Source organism: Papaver somniferum, chromosome 1 (assembly GCF_003573695.1).
Source record: "Papaver somniferum cultivar HN1 chromosome 1, ASM357369v1, whole genome shotgun sequence".
Lineage (NCBI taxonomy): Eukaryota > Viridiplantae > Streptophyta > Magnoliopsida > Ranunculales > Papaveraceae > Papaver > Papaver somniferum.
In genome coordinates, this window is record NC_039358.1 from 174,863,316 (window position 1) to 174,885,003 (window position 21,688).

Consider the following 21,688-nt stretch of genomic DNA (forward strand, 5'->3'; position numbering starts at 1 on the left):
TCCCTGGATTACTCCTTCCCGAGCATGCTTAACTGCACAGTTTTCAACCAACTCTGGAGCCACCTGCCTGAAAAGGCCCCGGTATAATGTAGACGTTCCTTACCTCTTGCCTCTTGTTATCCAGCAGTGTGGGATTTTCAGCGGCACTACTGCGGTCATCAAGCAGCAGCTTCTCGAGAGGTCACCCATCTTGTGACTACTCTTGGTCGAGCACACTTAACTGAGAAGTTTTTCCCACAACTCAATCAGGTGCACCCATCAGGCCTCGGTGGTAGGAAAGGACTAATAATTACTTATATTTCATTCGGCGAACCACTGTCCAAATCGGGGTATTACGATAGCACCACCTTAAATTGGAGCCATAATCGGCTTCTGAATATATTCAAGACCATATCTTCGATGTTCCCTGCCCCTCATGAGATAAGCACCTAAAACAACCCCGTTCAACGTGCCTTTCCACCCTCGGCAGGTGACTCGTTGTCGGCTCTGATACCATTTGTAGTGACCCGACCCTCCACTGACACTGTCCCTTATTATCCAGTGATGTCGTCCGGCAATATGGGGTTTTCAATGGGCATCTCTGCGGTAATCCAGCAGCACCTTCCCGATAGGTCATCCATACCTGGATTACTCCTGTCCGAGAACGCTTAACTGCAAAGTTTTCTACCAACTCCGGAGCCAACTGTGTTGAAAAGGCCTTAGTATAATGTATACATTCCTTACCTCTTGTGAGACCAGTATCTAGCTCAACGACCTAGCATACTCACTCACCCGAGCACAAGCGAACCGTCCCCAGTTGTATCCCAACTAACACCGATATTGTTCCCGCATACCAACTACGGTTATCCAGCAGTGTAGGATTTTCAACGGCACTACTGCGGTCATCCAGCAATAGCTTTCCGAGAGGTCACTCATCTTGTGACTACTCTCGACCGAGCACGCTTAACTGAGAAGTTTTTCCCACAACTCAATCAAGTGTACCCATCAGACCTCGATGGTAGGAAAGGACAAATTATTACTTATATTTCATTTGGCGAACCATTGTCGAAATCGGGGTATTACACCACCAAATTTTTCATTGGGAAACCTGTATGAACAAATTTGTTACAGCCAGTAGTATATATCAACTGATGAGATCCTGAAACTGAATTATAAACAAGTTTATTAATTTTGACGATTTTAGAATTCAATATCCAAGAATTAACCTAGTATGTACACGAACTATATACGAACCAAATTCCAACAAGAACAAGTCTTGTGATTTTTATTTCAAGATATGAATTCACAAAAATACAGTTTGAGTGCGAAAAACTTTCTAGGTTGTTTAACATTCTACTTGTGATATTTTTGTTATAAGGATAAACAATATAACGCGAAAAAGAAATAACACAAGACACCAGAAATTTTGTTGACTAGGAAAACTGTAATGTGCAGAAAAACTCAGGGACCTAGTCCGGAACTTGAATAATGCATTGTATTAAGACGCTACAAGCACTAGTCTACTATCGGACTTCAGACTGGAATATAGTTGAGACCGAATCGAACCTATGAGCAATTCAGCTTCAGTCGTGCTCCTTATGTCTCTTGGATCTCGCAAGACACTATGCACCTGATTCCCCTAGATGATGTCCTTTACATGCCTAGTAGTATGCTTCAACCTAAGTGAAGACTTTTAACTATTGTGCCTCTGAAATAAAGCTTGTTGATTCCCTTTAGATATATTTCAATCAAGTCCAGAAATCTGTTTACAAAAGAACAAGTTTCACAAACCTCAAGGATATGGAACACGTACACTCTTGTTATAGAGAAACTTTATAATAAGAAACCTAGATCATTACCACTTCACAAGAACAATCTAAACAAATCAAAAAAGTGATGTAGATATCTATCTTATGGAACACAAAGTTTGGCGCGAAGACTACTTTTTGATTTTATCTATCTTGTTTCTGATCTATAGTTCGAGAATTAAAAAAAACAATAAGAATAAGATCCGAATAATTAATATTTATTAGGTAAAAGATAGTCTGATCGGGCTTCACTAATCCAGCAGCGAGGCTTTAAAAGTCGTAACATGATACAGTTTCTCCATGGTCTTTAGAGGATTACTCTAGCTGCAACTAGGCCATGTGACGAACAAGGATTGGTAGCTTACAAACAAAACCTAATTCGTGAACTAGTTTCCATGTTTACTAATTATTTTTTTACCAAGCAAGCTTAACTTTTCCATATAGATTAATCACGTAAGCATGCATGTGATATGTTTGCTTTAAATCACAAAGGATAAATGTACAACCAAATATTAGTCGAAATATACATTGTGCACCACGTGGTTATCCCAATAACAATGGTTAGTTGTCCAAAAATCGACAGGCATAAGATAGAGTATAAAAATTATCAAGACCAAAACAACTTGTGAACTATCAAAACAGTTCGTGTATATTCTGTTGTCTCGGAACTAGGGAACTTTTTGTTTTGATAAATTTGTGAACTGCCCAAATCAATTCGTGTACTCAAACACAAAAAGTATCCAGGAACCTCTTAAAATCAACAGTTCGCGAACCATCAAAAACAGTCCGTGTACTAGAGAAGTAAAAAAGTACTGTGGAACGATGTTCTTTTTTTCTACCAAAAATACAGTTGTATATTGATTAACAACATTGATATTTAATTGAATTATTACTTGGTAATTACAATCATTGACGAGCATTTCACTATACCATCTTTTAATATGATTATGTATTGAATTCTCCCATTTACACCTTTCATTCATAAAAGTATGAAAAAGAAATATATATTACGCGTAACATGCCCTATCTATTTTTCATATTAATTCAATCCATCGGGTGTGACCATTAATGTTTTATTAGCTTGAGTCTAACTTTCCTTATGCAGTGAGTATACAAATTCGAATAAATTCATAGGCAAAATTAAATACTAGTGACCATTAGTATTTTGGATCGATCCCTCATATCGATGGGGTAAAATTTAAAAAGTTTGTCAAATTAATTCATAATTATCTCGCTAGTTTATATAAAATTTTAAAAGTATTTATCGGTACAATTTTTTTTATCATCAAACCATAAGTATTTTAATCCGTAAGAAACATTTACATGATGGTTTTCAAGAAAAACAAGTACATAATAGCACGAACAAATACAAAGAAAGGTGCAAAACAAAAATAAATGGCGAAATGATAGAACAATATGCAACGATAGCACCCAAATCTTATACTTTGAGATTAGGGAAGAAATAGTACTTGAGATTATAATTCGACCATTTTGATGGCTTTTCTTCTTGGAAAATAGATACTTTTATGGATGAGGAGTGATTTTCCCAAAAATTCTTCATGTGCAACGAATAACCCAAAGCCCTAAATCTATTTTCTGATGAAGAAGAACTTGATCTTGCCAGTGCCTAATCGCCGACGACTTGTATCAAGATGACCAAACACGAGAAAGAATCACTCACTATAAAAGTGCAGATAAAGTCACCCCTAATAGCGAAGAAATTATTAAAAACAACGAAAATAACGCCTAAATAAAAATCATCTATATTGAAATTACTATAAACAATAAATCTTTCCTCAAATTTAGCCCCTAAAGGACTAGATATGAGCAAAGGAAGAAGAAGTTGATGAGTATTTCTCAAGTTTTTGGGAAGGTAAATATCTAGTCTTGGATAATATAAGATTCCATTTAATCAATAATTCAAAAAAAAATTTGATTGATAATTAATGGAGTTGTGCAGAGATAAAATAAAATAAAATAAAAATACATACCCTAACCACTAAATCTAATCATCAATAAGGATATTTACAAAGACAATTTCATCTCTTAGAGCATCTCCAATGCAAGGGTGAAGGTCTTAAAGAAAGATGGCATGGGTATGTGGGGGTAAAGGAAAAAGTCTAGATTAGACTTTCTTCATGATCTTGAGTCTTAGGTCAAAATCATCTTTTTGTCTCTAATTTAAATAAGGGAGCGGATCCCCTAACTTAATTTTTTGGCTTAATTTTTCACTTAAGTTCCTGACCGTAAATTAATCCATATCCAACCGTTCAATGTATAAAAATAAATATGGTTAAAGTTTGGTTTAGCTAGGCTTAAAAGCCAAGCGATAAATGTTGATTTACCATGAATAGTTTGGAGAATGTCTTCTGTTATGTAAATCAAGGAACATCCTTTTCTTCTTTGACTACTTCAGCGTCAGCTGAGCTTCCATGTTTTGAATCATCGTTTTCCCCAGTCTTTTTTTTTAATTCATACTGGTTAATTAGATAATTCTTTTGGTGATCTTAGAGCGTCCACAATGGACGACTAAACCCAAATATAGTGTCCAGTTGATAGGCGTAGTGGGACGGACCATCGATTAAAATTTGATCAAAGACTAAAATCCAGACCAAATTTGGTCTGTGACCAAGACCAAACCCAAATATAGTCGGGCGTTTATATAGTCCACGCCCCATAACCAGACGGACGTATACTCTACGCCCCACACCAGGCGTTGATATATTCTACGCCCCACACCAGGCGTTGGTATAATGTCCGCCCTTTTTTTTTTTGTTTTAATCTTTTGTGTGGGGCGGGCTTAATACCTCCGCCCCACTCTTTACAAAATTCAAATTCATGGGGCGGGCATAATACCTCCGCCCCACTTTTTTTCTTTTTTTCTTTTTTTTTTTTTTTTTCTCCTTCGGGCGAACGTATACTCTACGCCCCACACCAGGCGTTGATATATTCTACGCCCCATACCAGGCGTTGGTATAATGTCCGTCTGACCAAATTTAGTTTTTCCACCGTAGGGTCACACACCAGATTAAACCCAAAATTTGATCTTTTTTTTCCTCTTTGGTCTTTGGTTATACTCGCACCACTGCAGTTGCTCTTAAACGCACATTAGGTCATTAGCTACTCTATAACACTACATTTTTCATATTTTTAACGAATTCTTTTCGTAGCTATTAATTGAGCTAATATAATATCTTAATTTGATTGATGATTATGTGGCACTGAACAACATTTATATATTACATTATAACAAATAACTGTCTTCTTTTTGTCTTTTTGACCCGTCGTTAGAGAAAGAGGAAGAGGATGTCCCTTGATTTACATAAACTAATATTTTCCAAATTATTTATGGTAAAGTGGCATCTATCGGCTTGACTTAAGCCGAGCTAAACAAAATTTTAACCACATTTTGTCTTATACGTTGAACGGTTGGATATGAATTGACCTGTGGTCAAGAACTTAAGTGTAAAATAAAGTAAAAAAAAAAATTAAGTTAAGGGATCCATTCTCTTTATATAGAAAGTGTTAAATAAGACCTTGGGGATTGGGGATGATGAACCTTGGTTATAAAGTTTTACCTTCATAATTTCTTGTCTAGCAATGACCCACGAGTAAAAAGGTGTAAATAAAACCTCCACGTAGGATGACCTTGACCCCTTGAATTGGAGATGCTCATGACACTTAGGATTTAAGACCTTCGGCACAAAACTTTTAATCTCCAACGAAGGTCATAATAAAAAATAACATGGCCAAATGGGAGTAATGGAGAAAGTCTAAATTAGAATAGAAAACGTTAGATAAGACCTTGGAATTGGAGATGAACTTTAAGTAATTTTTTTTTGTCATTTAGCAATGACACACAACAAAAAAAGTGTTAATAAGACCTCCATCAAGAATTACCTTGACCCTTTGCATTCGAGATGCTATTTTTTCTTCATTTTTTAATTAGAAATATTACGACCACAAGGTTACCATAAAATAAGCCGTACTTGGTTGTTCTTTAGCAATTACTTATACTACTATTACTTTTATTTTAAGTTTGATTACCTGATGATGATATTATTTAATATGTCTTTTCATTTTATTGATAATATAGAATTGAGATATAATCAACCAAACTCCACAAAACCGTGGATTTCCAATAATCCCACGATTTTGAGGGTGATGCCAAACAGTACAAGGAATTTCATATCCGATATTTACAACAACCCTGAGATTTTTACTTTGTTACCAAACATATATGGATTTGCATGAATTCCGAATTTAAAATCCATGGGATTATAAATCTTTTGGAAATGTAAATTCCGCAACCAGACATACCATTAATTAAAATGCATTAAGCACATGTATTAATTCGTTGAACAAGACAAAAGAATAAGAAAAAGTTGTTTAAAAGTTCCTGGCAGCCCCGAACTTTCGTGTTGTGCAGTGGTGGTACCCTTGACCTGCCATAATATGTACGTGTCTCAGACCTCAGGTAAAATTTCCTGACTCCGTCACTGCTCCCAATGTCTTTTTACACTTCTATGCAAAACTTAGCGCTTCCAATAAAAACCGGGTTTCTCGAGTTCTCTCTGATAGGTTTCATGCTTCAATTAAGCAACTCGATTGTTGTCTATATCAGCTTATTTTGGCTTGTGATAAATCCATGAGTTGTTTCAGAACACAAAATTTTGTTGGATGTAGAGAAGGATGCTAGTGTGGATACGGGAGCAGTGCTTGGTGTTTGTACCCTATTAAAATAGTGTACGTGCGTACCGCACAAACTATTTGATATCGGTAAAATACAGTTTGTTGTGGAAACCGGTGGGTTTGTTGTGAAACCCACATGGCTTATTATGGAAGCCCAATACGGTTTATTATGGAAATCAGTGGGTTTGTTATGGAAACCCACAAGGCTTATTATGGAAGCCTGGATTTGGTTTATTATGGAAACCGGTGGGTTTATTATGGAAACCCACAAGGCTTATTTTAGAAGCTCAATCTAGTTTATTATGGAAACCCACTTGGTTTAATACGAAAGCCCAAATCAATTTATTATAGAAACCCACTTGGTTTATTATTGAAGCATGTTGATTTTGTTATAGAAATTAATTTTGGCTTATTATTGAAGCCCAAATGTCCATGGGCAATAAGATCTTAATAAAAGGAGGTTAAGATTTTCATGGAAATAATTATTATAGATAATTATTAATATTATTTAAGATAATTGCAGGATCCTAACAGAAAGAGGATAATTATCTTAAGTAGTTATAATTATTATTCAAGATAATAATTATTTGAGATAAATATGGATTATGATAAGTATTAGATAGAATAACTAATTTTATCATGAATCTGGTTGTTATTTGGGATGTATACAGATGGAGAAAGTTATTTGGATAACTATTGAAACCCTAAAGCTACATCCACCTTCTGCCTATATATAGAGGCTAAAGCTCAACTCAAAAGGTACAGAATTCTATTCTTTTCACCACAATACACTTGCATAGAACATCCGCTGATTTTAGCATCATAGTGTTTTTGCAGGTACCCCCACCTCTTTTGATCAATTCTTTGGAGATTCTTCATCAACGGTAGCGATTGGATCAACTTTCCCGCATCTCGAAGATTGTTGGAGTGATCACTTTTGCACCAACATCTTTTTGATGTTTGTACCGTGTATTTTATACACGGAGAGCCCGTAATCAAGCCCGTCTAGCCGGCCCGTGACAGAAGGTTCTAGAAGTTTCCACATGCCTTGTTGCCCAAGTTGCTTGCATATCAAGTTTTTATTAGAATTAGGGTTACATAAACACTATAAATACATGTATCCTAAACCTTAAAGAGAAAGGGAATTATAGGTTAGCTAACCCAAGGAAAATTATTGCATCCTACAATCAATAAACTATCTTTCTCTGTTCTCCGTGGATGTAGGCAACACTTGCCGAACCACGTAAATTCTTGTCTCCTTATTTATTTTTGATCGTCTTTTAACCCTAATCATCATCAAATCAATCGTGTTTTGTGCCTAAAATTTATTTTGGGTACACACATTGGTGACGACTAAGGGGATTCGTGAAAACAATCGTGTTTTTACCATTGAGAAAAGTGTGGAAGAAATCATGCACGAGATTCCATGCAAAAATCAGCCAAAAAAAGAAAAAACTAGGGTTCATACGTAATTGTTGCGAAGTTGAACAAACCGTTGCGAGGATGAAGAACTGTTGCAAAACAATTGAATAAACGGTTACAAGGTTGAATAAATTGTTGCGAAACAATAGCAGAAAGTATCACGAAGGCGTAACAGTCATAATTGTTGCAGAAAGCGTTGCCAACCCTTCTTCTTCAACACTGCACTAGATCCGTCAGATCCACAACCATAAAATCCGATCCGTAGGATCTGTCCAACCTTCTATACATTAGCGATCCAGTGCTTCTCAAGCGCTGACTAATCAGTATACAGTCAGCGTCACGTCAGCGCCACATCAGCAGTAACTGTCCAGTCAACTTCGCCACGCCAGCGCCACATTATCATCATGTCGCCACGTCAGCATCGTTCGCCACATCAGAAATACACTTGTTTTTCAATAGGAGACTGCCACGTCAGCACCCAATGCCCAGCAGCAACGCCACATCAGCTGTATCTTCCCTGTCAGCAAACTTTGGACGGTCAGCACTGCCACGTATGCAGCAGGACGCGCACTTCGTTCAAATCTTGTTTCGCCAATAACTTCTTCGTTTTAAGTCCAAATTAAGTGATTTTTGGCTCGTTGGAATCACCTTTAAATCCCCTACAACATGAAAGCAAAAATTCCAGTGTTCGAGAAACTTTGATGTGCACTTGGAGCAGCAACATGATCGAGTTTGAGGTTCGTGGATAGCGACATGATCGAGTTCGAGGTTCGTGATAGCGACATGATCGAGTTCGAGGTTCGTGGATAGCGACATGGTCGAGAGTTCCATATGAGGATTGCTTAGACCCTCCAATATTTATCCTTGCATCACATCGCAAGCACCTAAAGCCTCACCTTGCACGTGAGCACTCAAGTCTTGCTCTTATCGCAAGCATAAAGTCTCGTCTTGCACGCGAGTATGAAAGAGTTGCACCTTGGCAAGCACAAAGTCTCGTCTCGACCACGATCCTAATGCCCGGTATTGGTCCAAAGACTCGTACTCAACACAAGCAATACAGCCAGCCTGCCCGAGCAGCGAGCGCTACAGCCTTGTTACGTTGCGAGCAAAAAGCCTTGCCCCAGCCGCAAGCACATTACACTCAAAGACTCGACTAGCTCTCGAGCATCACAAGTCCACCACGTGGCAAAAAGTCTCGCTTAGCACATGAGCATTTATTTTATTTTTTTTTTATTTTTTGCAGGTAATTACAGTTGGGGGCGTCTTGGTAATATCTCTACTCACGCTTGGGGGCGAGTTACGTCATCAACGGTCGACACATAAGGAAAAAGAATTTTCTTAACCACCAACAAGTTGGAGGTTAAGAGGGGGCGATGTTTGTACCGTGTATTTTATACACGGAGAGCCTGTAATCAAGCCCGTCTAGCCGGCCCGTGACAGAAGGTTCTAGAAGTTTCCACATGCCTTGTTGCCCAAGTTGCTTGCATATCAAGTTTTTATTAGAATTAGGGTTACATAAACACTATGAATACATGTATCCTAAACCCTAAAGTGAAAGGGAATTATAGGTTAGCTAACCCAGGAAAAATTATTGTATCCTACAATCAATAAACTATTTTTCTCTGTTCTCCGTGGATGTAGGAAACACTTGCCAAACCACGTAAATTCTTGTCTTCTTATTTATTTTTGATCATTTTTTAATCCTAATTATCATCAAATCAATCGTGTTTTGTGCCTAGAATTTATTTTGGGTGAAAACACTTGGTAATCCTGGTAATTTTGTCTTTTGAAGTCCTTTCAACCTTGGAATCAGTAGAATTTCTACCTCTCTGATTCATATAAAGTCGGATACATGCAGTTTAATGGTGGAAATGTTGAACAAAATTACAATGTGTATACACACTGATCTTTTTTACATGAGGTTTACCCCGTCGGATCCACTGACCTTCGTGCACTGTTGCATTTTTGAGTATCTCAGTAGTAATTTTGTCTTTTAAGGTCCTTTCAACCTTGGAATCAGTAGAATTTCTACCACTATGATCTTCACCATGATGCATCTTCTCCCCCAGCCAACATTCCCTGTCTCAGTATATATATACGTCTAACTAGCGTTTTTAGGCGAAGAGTTCCGAGAGGACATTGACATAGACAAATGTTGCATCTTCGAGTAACTATTATATGTTGTTAGGAAAGACGTATATATAAATAGAAAAGGATCATTTTGAATAGTTGTTTTCTTGACCATATATAATTCATAGTTTCAAATGATAACTTCGAATCTACGCGACTACGCCCTAAACCGGAAACCCATCAACATCTTTAACTCCCATTGCCAATAAAAGAAATGAAAATTAAAAGCTGACTCATGTTATTATAGACGTCATGAGCAAATATGCCAATAATCCCCGAGGACCATGAGGTTAATTCAGTCTGAATCTAATTTGAGTAGTGACTAATAATTTTAAGCTAATTTTAAATGAAAAATTATCCCTCGCGTCCCTTTTTTAGGTTAATAGTAGGTCTGATATTTGATATTGCTTTTACGCTTAATTCTCCTTGTCACTCTCGTTAGCAAAAATAAAATAAAAATGTATTCATGGTTGGCAGTCTCTTTTGATGCAGAAAGAACTATATAGGATTATACGGCAGTTTTTATTTTCAAAGGATGAGCAGAAAATAAATCTAAAGCAACAAACCATTGGAAGATTTTAGAGTTTTAACTCAAGTTCCTCGTCTAATCTTTGTCCAACTACCAACTGAATCATGGTTAGAGTCCCTCTTTATAGTTAAAGTCCACTCCTCCCAGCTAATTTACATAGTTTTGCTAGCTACTAGTAGCAGTGGTTGAAACCATTGCTTAACTAACTATTCTATGAGAAATTTTTTGATGGGGGCGTTTTTGTGAAGGGGCAAGTGGAAACTATTTACTCCATAGTTTTACTAGTAGTTGCTGATGCTCTAAAACTCTGTTGATAAAATTTCCAGGATAAAAATTGCTACCACTATAGTACTCTGTCAAATGATAAAAAGAGTGCCTAGTAATATCAGTATATCACCCTAATAAATTCAGTCTGTAAGACTTTGTAGGAAATATAAATAACATAGCAAAACGTGACCAAGTTCTCGAATCTTGAAAGTGTCATTTAACGGCTTCTTATGAAACAAGACTATGGTGTTGTGTCAGTCATGCAGTTTGTTGTGGTTGGGGAGATGAAGAGGCCACCAACACCAACACAAAAAACCCTGTAAACAGTCAAGATTTTGGTTCACCAGTTTTCTTTATTTTTCCTTTCAAACTCTCTTGTTTTGCTTTCGAAAAACAAATTTGTTCTAACAACTCCAGAAAAATGAAAACTTTAAAACTAGATTATAATCAAAACCCATGCATGCAAAATGCGAAATAACAAAGGATTTGAAGTTGCGTTTGTTTGTGTAAAGAAAAAAAATCCCCAAGTTTGGTGATGTTAGTTCATCTCCTATGCTTCTCTTATTCTTCACACTTATTCACAATTCTACTCATATCTCTCTCTATCTTTAGTATTAACTAATTGGGATTTTTTTATCACCATCTTTCTAGTTTCTCATCTAACTCATCTTCTCTATGGAAATGGAACTACCGGTTACTTCTCCGGTTTCAAGTAGCCGGAGAACTCCATACAGAATAGAAACCAAGAAGCTCTCATACAGATTACGTGGAGATATCAGCGAGTTCAACTGGTTTTGTTGTGGAAGGACTAGTCCTAATACTGATACTAATAGTAGGTACATTCTAGAGGATGTACACTTTGAAGCCAAACCCGGTGAGATTACGGCAATTGCAGGTCCTTCTGGTGCTGGAAAGACCACTCTGTTAGAAGTTCTTGCAGGGGTGGTACCACAGAGTAGAGTTTCAGGATGCGTCTTTGTTAATGATCGGCCGATGGTGGCTAGGCATTTTAGGAGAGTTTCAGGTTATGTTACTCAAGATGATGCTCTTTTTCCATTGCTTACCGTGGAGGAAACGCTTCTATACAGTGCTCGTCTTCGGCTTCGTGGAGGGATTAGTGAAGCCATAATTAGAGTTAGACAGTTGTTGAAGGAGTTAGGTTTGGATCATGTTGCAGGTTCAAGAATTGGTTGGATTTCAGGCGGTGAGAAGAGAAGAGTTTCGATTGGTGTTGATTTAGTTCATGATCCGGCTATTCTTTTGATTGATGAACCCACTTCTGGACTGGATTCGGCTTCTGCACTTCATGTAATTATGCTACTTAAGTCGATGGTGGTGAACCAAGGAAAGACAATTGTTCTTACTATCCATCAACCTGGCTTTCGAATTCTGGAATTATTCGATAAAATTTTGTTACTTTCAAGTGGAACTGTTCTTCACCATGGATCACTTCAAGTTCTCGAAGAACGGCTTAAACTTGCAGGTCATTGTATTCCTAAGCACGTTAACGTGCTAGAGTTTGCTATTGATGTCATAGAAAGCCTGGTTTTGCAGAAATCAACTACTCCTGACAATCAATTGTTTCTCATAGACAAGGATCAAGCCAACAACAACAAAGAAGAAAAGATGCATAACTTGGTGATGATAACTCCAAATTCAGATTCAGATTCACACTTCGCTGATGAGACAAAGAACATGGGATATCCGAATTCTCAACTTGAGGAAATTTTGATATTAGGCCAGAGATTTTGCAATAACATTTTTAGAACCAAACAACTTTTTGCTGCACGAATGCTTCAAGCAGTACTGGCTGGTTTTGTACTTGGTACCATTTTCATGAATGCCAACAATGACAGCAGTAAACAGGTAACATTACAAACCCGGGTTGGATTTTTCGCATTCACCCTCACTTTTTTGCTCTCCACTACAACAGAAGGATTACCTATTTTCTTACAAGAGAGGAGAATTTTGATGAGAGAGACTTCAAGAGGAGCCTATAGAGTACTCTCTTACGTTATGGCAAACACCCTCGTCTTTCTTCCTTTCCTTCTAACCGTTGCTCTTCTTTACACAACCCCTGTTTACTGGCTTGTTGGTCTGAGAAAGGATTTCGATGGGTTCCTCTACTTCTCGCTGGTGGTTTGGTTGGTCGTCCTAATGTCAAATTCACTTGTGGCTTGTTTCAGTGCTCTAGTGCCAAATTTCATCATGGGAACCTCATTGATTGCGGGGTTAATGGGATCATTTTTTCTATTTTCGGGTTATTTTATAACGAAGAAGAACATACCCAGGTACTGGATTTTCATGCACTACTTGAGCCTATTTAAGTACCCATTCGAGTGTTTTATGATAAATGAGTATGGAGGGGATAAGGGAAGGCAGAGGTGTTTACAGAGTGTTGGAGATGTTTGCATCCTTTACGGGGATGAGTTTTTGAGACAACAAGATGTCGAACAGTCGATGAAATGGACAAACTTAGGTGTAATGTTGGGATTTATATTTGGTTACAGAGTATTGTGTTTCATTATCTTATGGTATAGATGTTACAGAACTAGAAACTAAACATGCTTTCCTAACCATTAAAATAACTATTTCTAGGATTTTATTCAATTTAAATTGCACAATGTATTATGATTTCATTTGCTGATTTATATAAATCATATTATTCTTTTAGTTCGTTGTTCCTGTGCATTGGAATGTTAAGTAACTTAAGTTCACGAAATATTCAAAAGAGAAGATGAATCTCCTGTATGTTTTGAAATTGAATGACGCGGAAACTAAAAGCACAACATATTCCATTTATCACCCAAAAGCAATTACACCATACCTTTATATTCACAAGGAAGCATATAGTTTTTGTTTACTCCCACAACTATAAGAATCACACAAATACAAATAGCATGGAAATGCAATAAACACCTAAATCAAAGATATTTCTTATGTCGGACAACTTTTTTCCTTTTTATCGGTTTATGACATATAAACCATTCGCATCATTACTTATATAATGTATACCAGGATTCTGCTATCATGAAGAGGATGTTGAAGAGTGAAAGGGCGACATCCTTTGTTTCTTATGTGGGAGCATTGTTCTTGGAGCAAACTCAGATGTGGTAGGAATTTTATCTAGAACAGATCTTAGAGCTTTATGAACAGAAGACACAAGTAGGTGTCGTACCTCGGCAGAATCGTCTGGTCTGGAGCTTGCCATGACAAATACATTCTTCATTCTTCCTCCCAATGTTGAAATTTCCACCTTCACTGTTTCCAACTTGCAGGCCTCGAGTGCCTCTCTTAAGTTGGGGAGAATTTCAGGTCGATCATCACAGCACAGGGTCGCCTTAATAGAAAAAGGTCTGCCTAGCATGCCATCATCATAAGTTTCAACTTTTACTTCATCTGTATCCGTTGGGATGACTAACCCTTTGCTGGCTTCAAGTGCAGTTCTTTTAAGATCTTTTACGTGATTGATCACTTCAGCGAGCACTGAAGCTTTGTCCATCTGCAAATAAGAAAGAGCCAACTTCAATAAGTTTTTGCTATATTATAGAAATATAACATTGACACGACTTCTTTCAACAACAAACTAGTACACCTAAGAACTCTAGAATGGTGTATTTCTTTTAATGTGGCAGCTCAAAATCAAAGCTGTTACCAAAGCTGATAGAGCCAGCATACAACAAAAAAAATAGAAACAACATGGACTGAGACAGTCAACAACCACATAGCCATTTCAATAAAGCATCAACATATTTTCGGTTTAAATGGGAGAAGGAGATGAATGTAACAATTCTTGAAAGTTTTGGCAAGGATTAGCATCAGTAGTTAGAAGTTTCTTCACTGTATAGAAAAGAAAAACATGCTTTAAGTATCCTTGCTTGATAAATGTCAAATCTCCGCATCCGGGAAGAGTGGGACATTACCAATAATTTATAAAGAAGTAAACTATTCAGTACTGGAGTATTATTTTCAACTTCCTATATTAATATGCTGTGCCTGGGTCAATTGAGTTGTCCAACTTACAGTATGATGAATGTAGAGTAGAACCATTACTCGACGTGAGAGAGACAAATAGCTAAGAGGGTTCTCAAAGATTCTGAGATTCAGGTATCACAGGCTCTCAATACACGCTCTATGCATATAAGTTATTAACGCAATCCATCCTAACCAGATCTCATCACATCTAAACCACGACAAGAAAAAGAAAAATAGCAATTTGAGATAGACAGTCTATTAATGACATCGGATTCACAGATTGATGCAAATAAAAATTCTAGGATTACGCAAAAGAACACAGTTTTTACAATCATAGTAAAAACTTCATCAATGCAGTAATAGATGGTAAATATCCCACAGCATCATAAGTAAAAACTGAATTTGTAGACTTGAACACAAACTGGCAACACATAGATCAATGACAGGCTTCCATAAACACAAAGTATAATGTAATTAGGGTGAAGTTAATTGTAGATATAAGGGATTTTGATACTAGAAAGAATTGAACCCGAGACTGTATTTTCATCAACAAAGTAGCTCAAAATCAATGTGTCTGACCTTGTCTGTAGAGGGAACCAAAGTCCGAAGAGTATCAAGATGAGAATTAATTCTCTCCCTACGTCTTCTCTCAGCTTCACTATGATTCTTCAAAGCTGCTAAAGACTTCCCTTCAGTTACTCCTTTTTGCCCCAGTTTACTTGGAGCTTTGACAAGTTCTCCTCTTTCACTATCTAAAACCAAGGAATTAGATGATGAAGAAGAACAACCACCTTTCCCATTTGATTGAAACCCATAATTTTGTGAGAAACCATTAAGTGAAGGATTGTTTCCATAAACAACTCCAGAATTTAGATTAAACGTATCCATATATTAATCAAAAACAACAGCAACAATAACAACTAAAAGCTTAAGAAAATCACACTAGGAACCAAAACCAAAGAAACCAGGTGGGCGATGGGTAGGAGATGACCAGAATGTATACCATATTGTTCTACTTCTTTTCATATTTCCCGTTAAAATTAAAAATGAAAACATCAAGTTTGAAATTTTAACAACTAAAAATCCGCATTTTTTTCTTGATTGTTTTGAATTCTAACATTTCAAATAGTCGGGGTTTAACAAAAAAAGAAAATTGTTAAATCGATGAAAAACCCAGGCTACGGATCAAAATTGAATATTCAGAATCCAGGAATCTAAATGAATGAGTATATATTTATAGAAGAAGAAACAGAAAAAGGTGGAATTGATGGATGGGGGTTTGTGGAGGTACAAGTGCTTTATTGGATCAAGATACAAAACACACAGCACTCAAGGTCGAAACAACACAAGATTCTAAACCCTAAAAACAGGGTACGAGATGGTATGTTTCTTGGAGCCCTTTTGGTGTTTTGGTTTATTAGATCGAAGACAGCTTCCGAGTAGAAGCACTTTATTGTTGATTGTCGTTGAATATTCTTCTTCAGTTTTTTGCTGTATTATATTAAACTAGTCTATTTTACTCTGCTCATCGAATAATCAGCAGTACAAGTGTACAATACACCCCATCAAAGAACGGGGATGATACATTGACCGTGGGTTGAATCCGCGGTCCATCCCGCAAGAAACAAAAACAGGGGTCCCTCTGACCCGGCGGATATGCAGGGGTGGGTTAAGGTTAAGTCCTATGGGCTAGATTGAGCTGGTAGATTGGCAGCTAGATTAACAATCCACGTCAGCTAGGGCAACCTCCTAAGTCCTATGGGAGTGCTAATCTAGCAGCTAGATTAGCAGTCCACGTCATCTGGGATCACTGTCCAGCGTTGTTTGGTTCAGCGTTTTAAATTTCAGCCGTCGGATCAAATTTTGTGATTTTTGTTATCCGTGTAATTTTTGTGATTTTTGTGAGCGCTGAACCGTTCAGCGTTATGGTCACTGTTTGGGCGTTGAACCATTCAGCGCTTCAATCTCGATGCTAGTTCAACTGCGAGCAAATGCTAGGAGAGAGAACTAGTGTTAGCTTTTAAACCACACTTTTTTTTATTTGCAACACTTAACTGCCAATCTCGCAGCTCAATCTAGCCCATAGGACTTAGCCTAAGGGTGGGACCCACACCCTCTCTCTCACACTCCCATCGTCGGGATGGCTCGCTGGATCTAACCTGCGGGATGTTAATCATTTCCGATCAAAGAAATGCTCTTTCTTTCAGTTGGTGGAACCCTAGTTTGTGTTTGTGGCACGCACAAAACCGCACTCGTACGAGGTCCTAGGGCTGCACATTGGTTTTATTAGTTTACGACCTCTAACATAATTAGGAGTTTGCTCATTCTTTCAGTTGGTGGAACCCTGGTTTGTGTTTTTGGCACGCACAAAATCGCATTCGTACGAGGTCCTAGGGTTGCACATTGATTTTATTAGTTTACGACCTCTGACATAACTAGGAGTTTGTTCATTCTTTCAGTTGGTGGAACCCCAGTTTTTGTTTGTGGCACGCAAAAAACTGCACTCGTACGAGGTCCTAGAGCTGCACATTGGTTTTATTAGGTTTCGAACTCTGACATTAAACAACCTCAATTGCACATATGCTGTGATCTTCGATATTTAGCTTCTTTAGTCAATGAGTCTGATGCTAATACGTTGATACTGAGCTTGTGGGAAATTCTTCGATGTTGACTCACATGGTCGATTTGTATTTTCTACATGTCATTGAAGAGTTTTGTTATTTATCGTGTCTGATAACTATTTGCATGGAATGTGTATCTATCCCAACGGATGACAATCGCTTGTCGGCTGGATAAGAAATTGCATGTAGAAGATAACGGTCTTTTATATGAAGAGTTGAAGATGCACATACCAAACCAGTGGCAAGGTGAACCAATTTCTCCAGGTCAGTCGAGTAAAGGAGGACATCATATCCTATCGAGTAGTCTTTTCTTTAAATGACACATCTGAGAATAATATACAGGTAATTGGAATGGATGAAAGTGATTTTTTATTTTCTTGATCAAAATCGTTAGAGAAGGTTAATTTTCTCAAAATGAACATTACATATGTATTTCCAAATGAACTAAATTATAATGACTTTATTATATATGTGAGCGAGTTCTGGTGAATGAATTCAAGAGGCAAACCACGAACTGATTAAGGGGGATAGATTGTCCAAGACTACAGTAGACAATGAAAATGAGAACCAAATTTCCCTTGGTAGTTACCTAAAATAGGTGGGAGGCTAAGAGTTGGATTCTAGGGTTTGTGAAACTAAATTGCGGGAGGTTGAGAACGAACATTCCACGCCCAAAACCAAGAGGAATAGCCGTACAAGGGCTTCAGTCAGGGGAGAGATTAGGGATGGTCTTAGGGAGGGAGAGAGAGAAGAAAAAATAATCAAAGAATTCTAGGTTTTGAAGAAATTAAAATTTGCTCTGAGAGTTGGTTCATCTTGGTCGACGAATGACCTATTTATAACAAAATTGTCTAGTATCAAGTATGTGAAAATAAGGATACTTGCCTTGTAAAGCACTCTTCCCGTATTTTCAATAATAATTACGAGGCTGAGTTTATCCTCTTCAACTGCCTTAACTCTCTTTTGCCGTGAGAAATAGGTCAGGTTTTTCCACGTGCGTTGTAGACCGCCAGACCAAAATCCTACTTGATATTCCCCCATTTATGTGTGGCTGAGTCAGCCTTTATGATGATGCGTTGACAGGGTAGGATATTTTCTATATCCGATGTTGGCTTAGATAGAGGAATATTCTCTAATTTGTGAGTGTGACTAGAACGAGTCATATAAAAGGAAAGAAACACTTCAGAAAACATATACAGAATACGAGAGAAGCTGAGGATGAGCTCTATCTTTGCATACCGGTTACATATTTCATGTGAAGGCCGAATTCTCGATGATGGGTCTCTTAGTTGAGCACGTGGAGATTATCCGCGTTTTTGGATAAGCATGCACGATAGGGACCACTTTTTCTCGTTGTGAGCGTGTATGAGAAGCTGAAAAAGATGCATGTGCTTTAGGTAAGGCTAGGTATTATGACCGTATAAGACCTTAGAATAAGCTTGCAATGCTAAGAGAGATTGTGAAGCCTGTTAGGGATTTACTCGGGGGAAGAATGTCAATGTATCTCGCAAGGATGTGTTAAAAACCACTCATGAGTCCCAAGTAAGACGTGGCATAGCCGAGAGTAGACATGACCAGTTGTATCTTGCGGGGATGTACTCGGAATCAGTTTCTGATTTCAGATAGGTGCGAGTATCGTTCTTGTTGAGACATTGAGTCTTTTTTCATGCTCATGAGTCAATTGTGAACATTTGCATGAGGTTTTTGAGCATCCAGAACTAGCATGTCTCACCGGGATATCTGCTAGGGGTCATTTCTATAGGTGCCTTGTAAACCAAGTTTGAGTGTCTATCTTGAGAGTTGAGCTTGACCCATGATGGTTGAATTCATCTTTATGACTTGAGGTTTAAAGCTAAGGCTAAGCGTATCTTTACTGACGAGGTTGAAGTTAAGACTGAGCTCGTCTTTTGGCGCTGAGGGCTGAGGCTATGCCTGAGCTTGTCTTTCGACAACAAAAGCTGAGCTTCACTTTGAAAATCCTCTTCGTACATTAGGCCTTGAACATATTTGACATTGGTTTTTCCAAATCTCAAAATGACTATTTTGCCCCTGGCCCTAAACGTTGTGAAAATAACATTCCACCCCTAGTTGATAAATTACCGTTTTTCCCCTGGTTCGAAACTTTTCCTGAAACGACCCTTTTACCATTCGTCGAAATTTCACCATCTACACCCTTGAGAATGGGAAATCTAAGAAGAGGCGATCCGTTTCAGGTATTTGAGGGTCGCATGGGATACATGAAGGGGATATACAAGGTACAAAAGGTAGATTAATCTAGCTGAAGTGGGCAGGCATTGAGGATTAGTTTACATAGAAATAATCTGATCCTAGGGATATAGTGAAGATCAAATTATATGCCAAGGAAAATTCAAAGGTTATCTACGAGATTGATTAGTTAGATAAGCCTAAAAAAAATTAGCTGGAAAATTCCAGAGGCATGATATTTCCGGTGGATTGTGTAACGACCCGAAGGGTCATGAATAATTAAAATAATTTTAGATGTGGTATCCGATGGTAATAAGGAATTTAACCGTGGAATGTCCCAAATTCTCAATAAAAAAACAACTAATTCACTTTTTAATAATAGGCTCACCAGAAACTATAGGAGCAGGAAGGGTTGACATTTGGGGCATCTAATTATCTATCCAAATACTAGTTGAAGATCCACCTTAGATTTAACAGATGTAGTTATCTCGAATGAGCATAAACCCATTTTTAACAATAAACCATATCCGGGAAAGATTCGATTTCTTAGATTCAGAGGGGTGGGATTTGAAAAATATTTTTCTTATAATAATTTAGCTCAAAGTTGGTTAAGTTCTAGAATAATATGGCTAACCAATTTTGTGAGAACAATTATGTTGTATTGGTGTGGTTTTTCAATACCCAAATCACGTTGAGATTTCAGATTACAAATGCTGACCCAAGATTTGATGTGAACATATCTTCTTTTAGATTGATCTTTATTTCATCAAAAATATCATTGGAGTTTATTAAGTTTATCCAGTTTAGCTTTTGAAACTGCTAGGCACCACATTTGGTATGTTGGATATGAATGCAACACGGATTGGATTAGGACTGTATGATCATCTTGGGAGAGGATTTTAGATTTCCCACCTTGAAGAGTTTGAATAGTATTTTTAGAAGAGGTATTCAAAATTGGATTTTCAGATTATATTAAAGAATAGAGGGATACCCAAATATATTTCTTTTTTGTCATTGGTGGAGTTTTCAGAATACGAAACGTGATTTTATGCCTATGGTGAATGCAAGAGCTGAAGTAAATTCCAGAATTATGTAGTTTCACCATTTGTCCCATGATTGAGCCAAATGTGGATAATTTTTAGTAAGTATCGAGCTTCTCTCATATCGACTTTAGAAGAAAAAAAAAGACAATCATCCGCAAAGAAACGATGAGATATTGTGGGAATCTGCTTGTTAGTTTTGATTCCGTAATTGTTCTTCTCAGAAATAGATTTGGAGAGCAATCTAGAAATAAATTCCATACATATGAGGAAAAGGTAAGGTTAGAGCGGGTCATCTTGTCGTATACCCAGGGAAGTGGTAAAAAAAATTCCATGCATGTCAAATCTGTTTGATCGGTATACAAGTTCTGAAAATTCTAATAATTTATCAAAAACATTCATTAAATACCTCGACAAATATATTCCTTAACAATTCTTCATATTCATTCAGAAAATACCTCCTGTAAATATCTAACATGTACCTTCGTTACTTATTTTTAATTTTTCATATTCATTTAGAAAATACCTCCAGTAAATATCTAACATGTACCTTCCTTAACAATTCTTCATATTCTAATAATAAAAATATATTTAATTTTAATTTTTAGTTTCGCTTTCTCCCTCTTTGCAACGAACGAAAACGAGAACAACCAGATCCAAAAAATAAATATATATATATATATATATATATATATATATATATATATATATATATATATATATATATATATATATCTCATACAAAATAAAGCGAAAAAAAAACTACGTCATACTATGAGAAGATCAAACGTCTACCAAACCAAGAAATCAATTTTTTTTTTTGAGTAAATTAGGGTTTTAAACTAATTTTAAAATTCAAACAATTAAATAAGATTAGGTATTCTAATGTAGTTTCGATTTCAAAGATTAGTTGATTTGTTACTTGGAATACACAAATCTTTGCATCTTCTTAAATGTAGTAAATCCAGGATTCAAGAACAAACAAAGTTATCTTCAAAAGTAGAGGTAATCAAACATAAG

At 37.0% G+C, this 21,688-nt stretch overlaps 2 protein-coding genes across 2 annotated transcripts; one reads left to right on the forward strand and one right to left on the reverse strand.

The window, feature by feature from the left end:
- The first annotated feature begins 11,490 nt into the window (after positions 1–11,490).
- On the forward strand, positions 11,491–13,441 carry LOC113334198 (ABC transporter G family member 10-like). Its single transcript, XM_026580545.1, has one exon. It carries the CDS (start codon positions 11,503–11,505, stop codon positions 13,387–13,389), a length of 1,887 nt encoding a protein of 628 aa, XP_026436330.1. The 5' UTR covers positions 11,491–11,502; the 3' UTR covers positions 13,390–13,441.
- Positions 13,442–13,593: 152 nt separating this feature from the next.
- LOC113308550 (transcription factor bHLH30-like) lies at positions 13,594–16,284 on the reverse strand. Its single transcript, XM_026557018.1, has 2 exons — positions 15,382–16,284; positions 13,594–14,329 (listed from the first exon to the last, which is right to left on the reverse strand). The coding sequence occupies exons 1-2, from the start codon at positions 15,688–15,690 to the stop codon at positions 13,856–13,858; spliced, it is 783 nt and encodes a 260-aa protein (XP_026412803.1). The 5' UTR covers positions 15,691–16,284; the 3' UTR covers positions 13,594–13,855.
- Between the last annotated feature and the right edge of the window lie 5,404 nt (positions 16,285–21,688).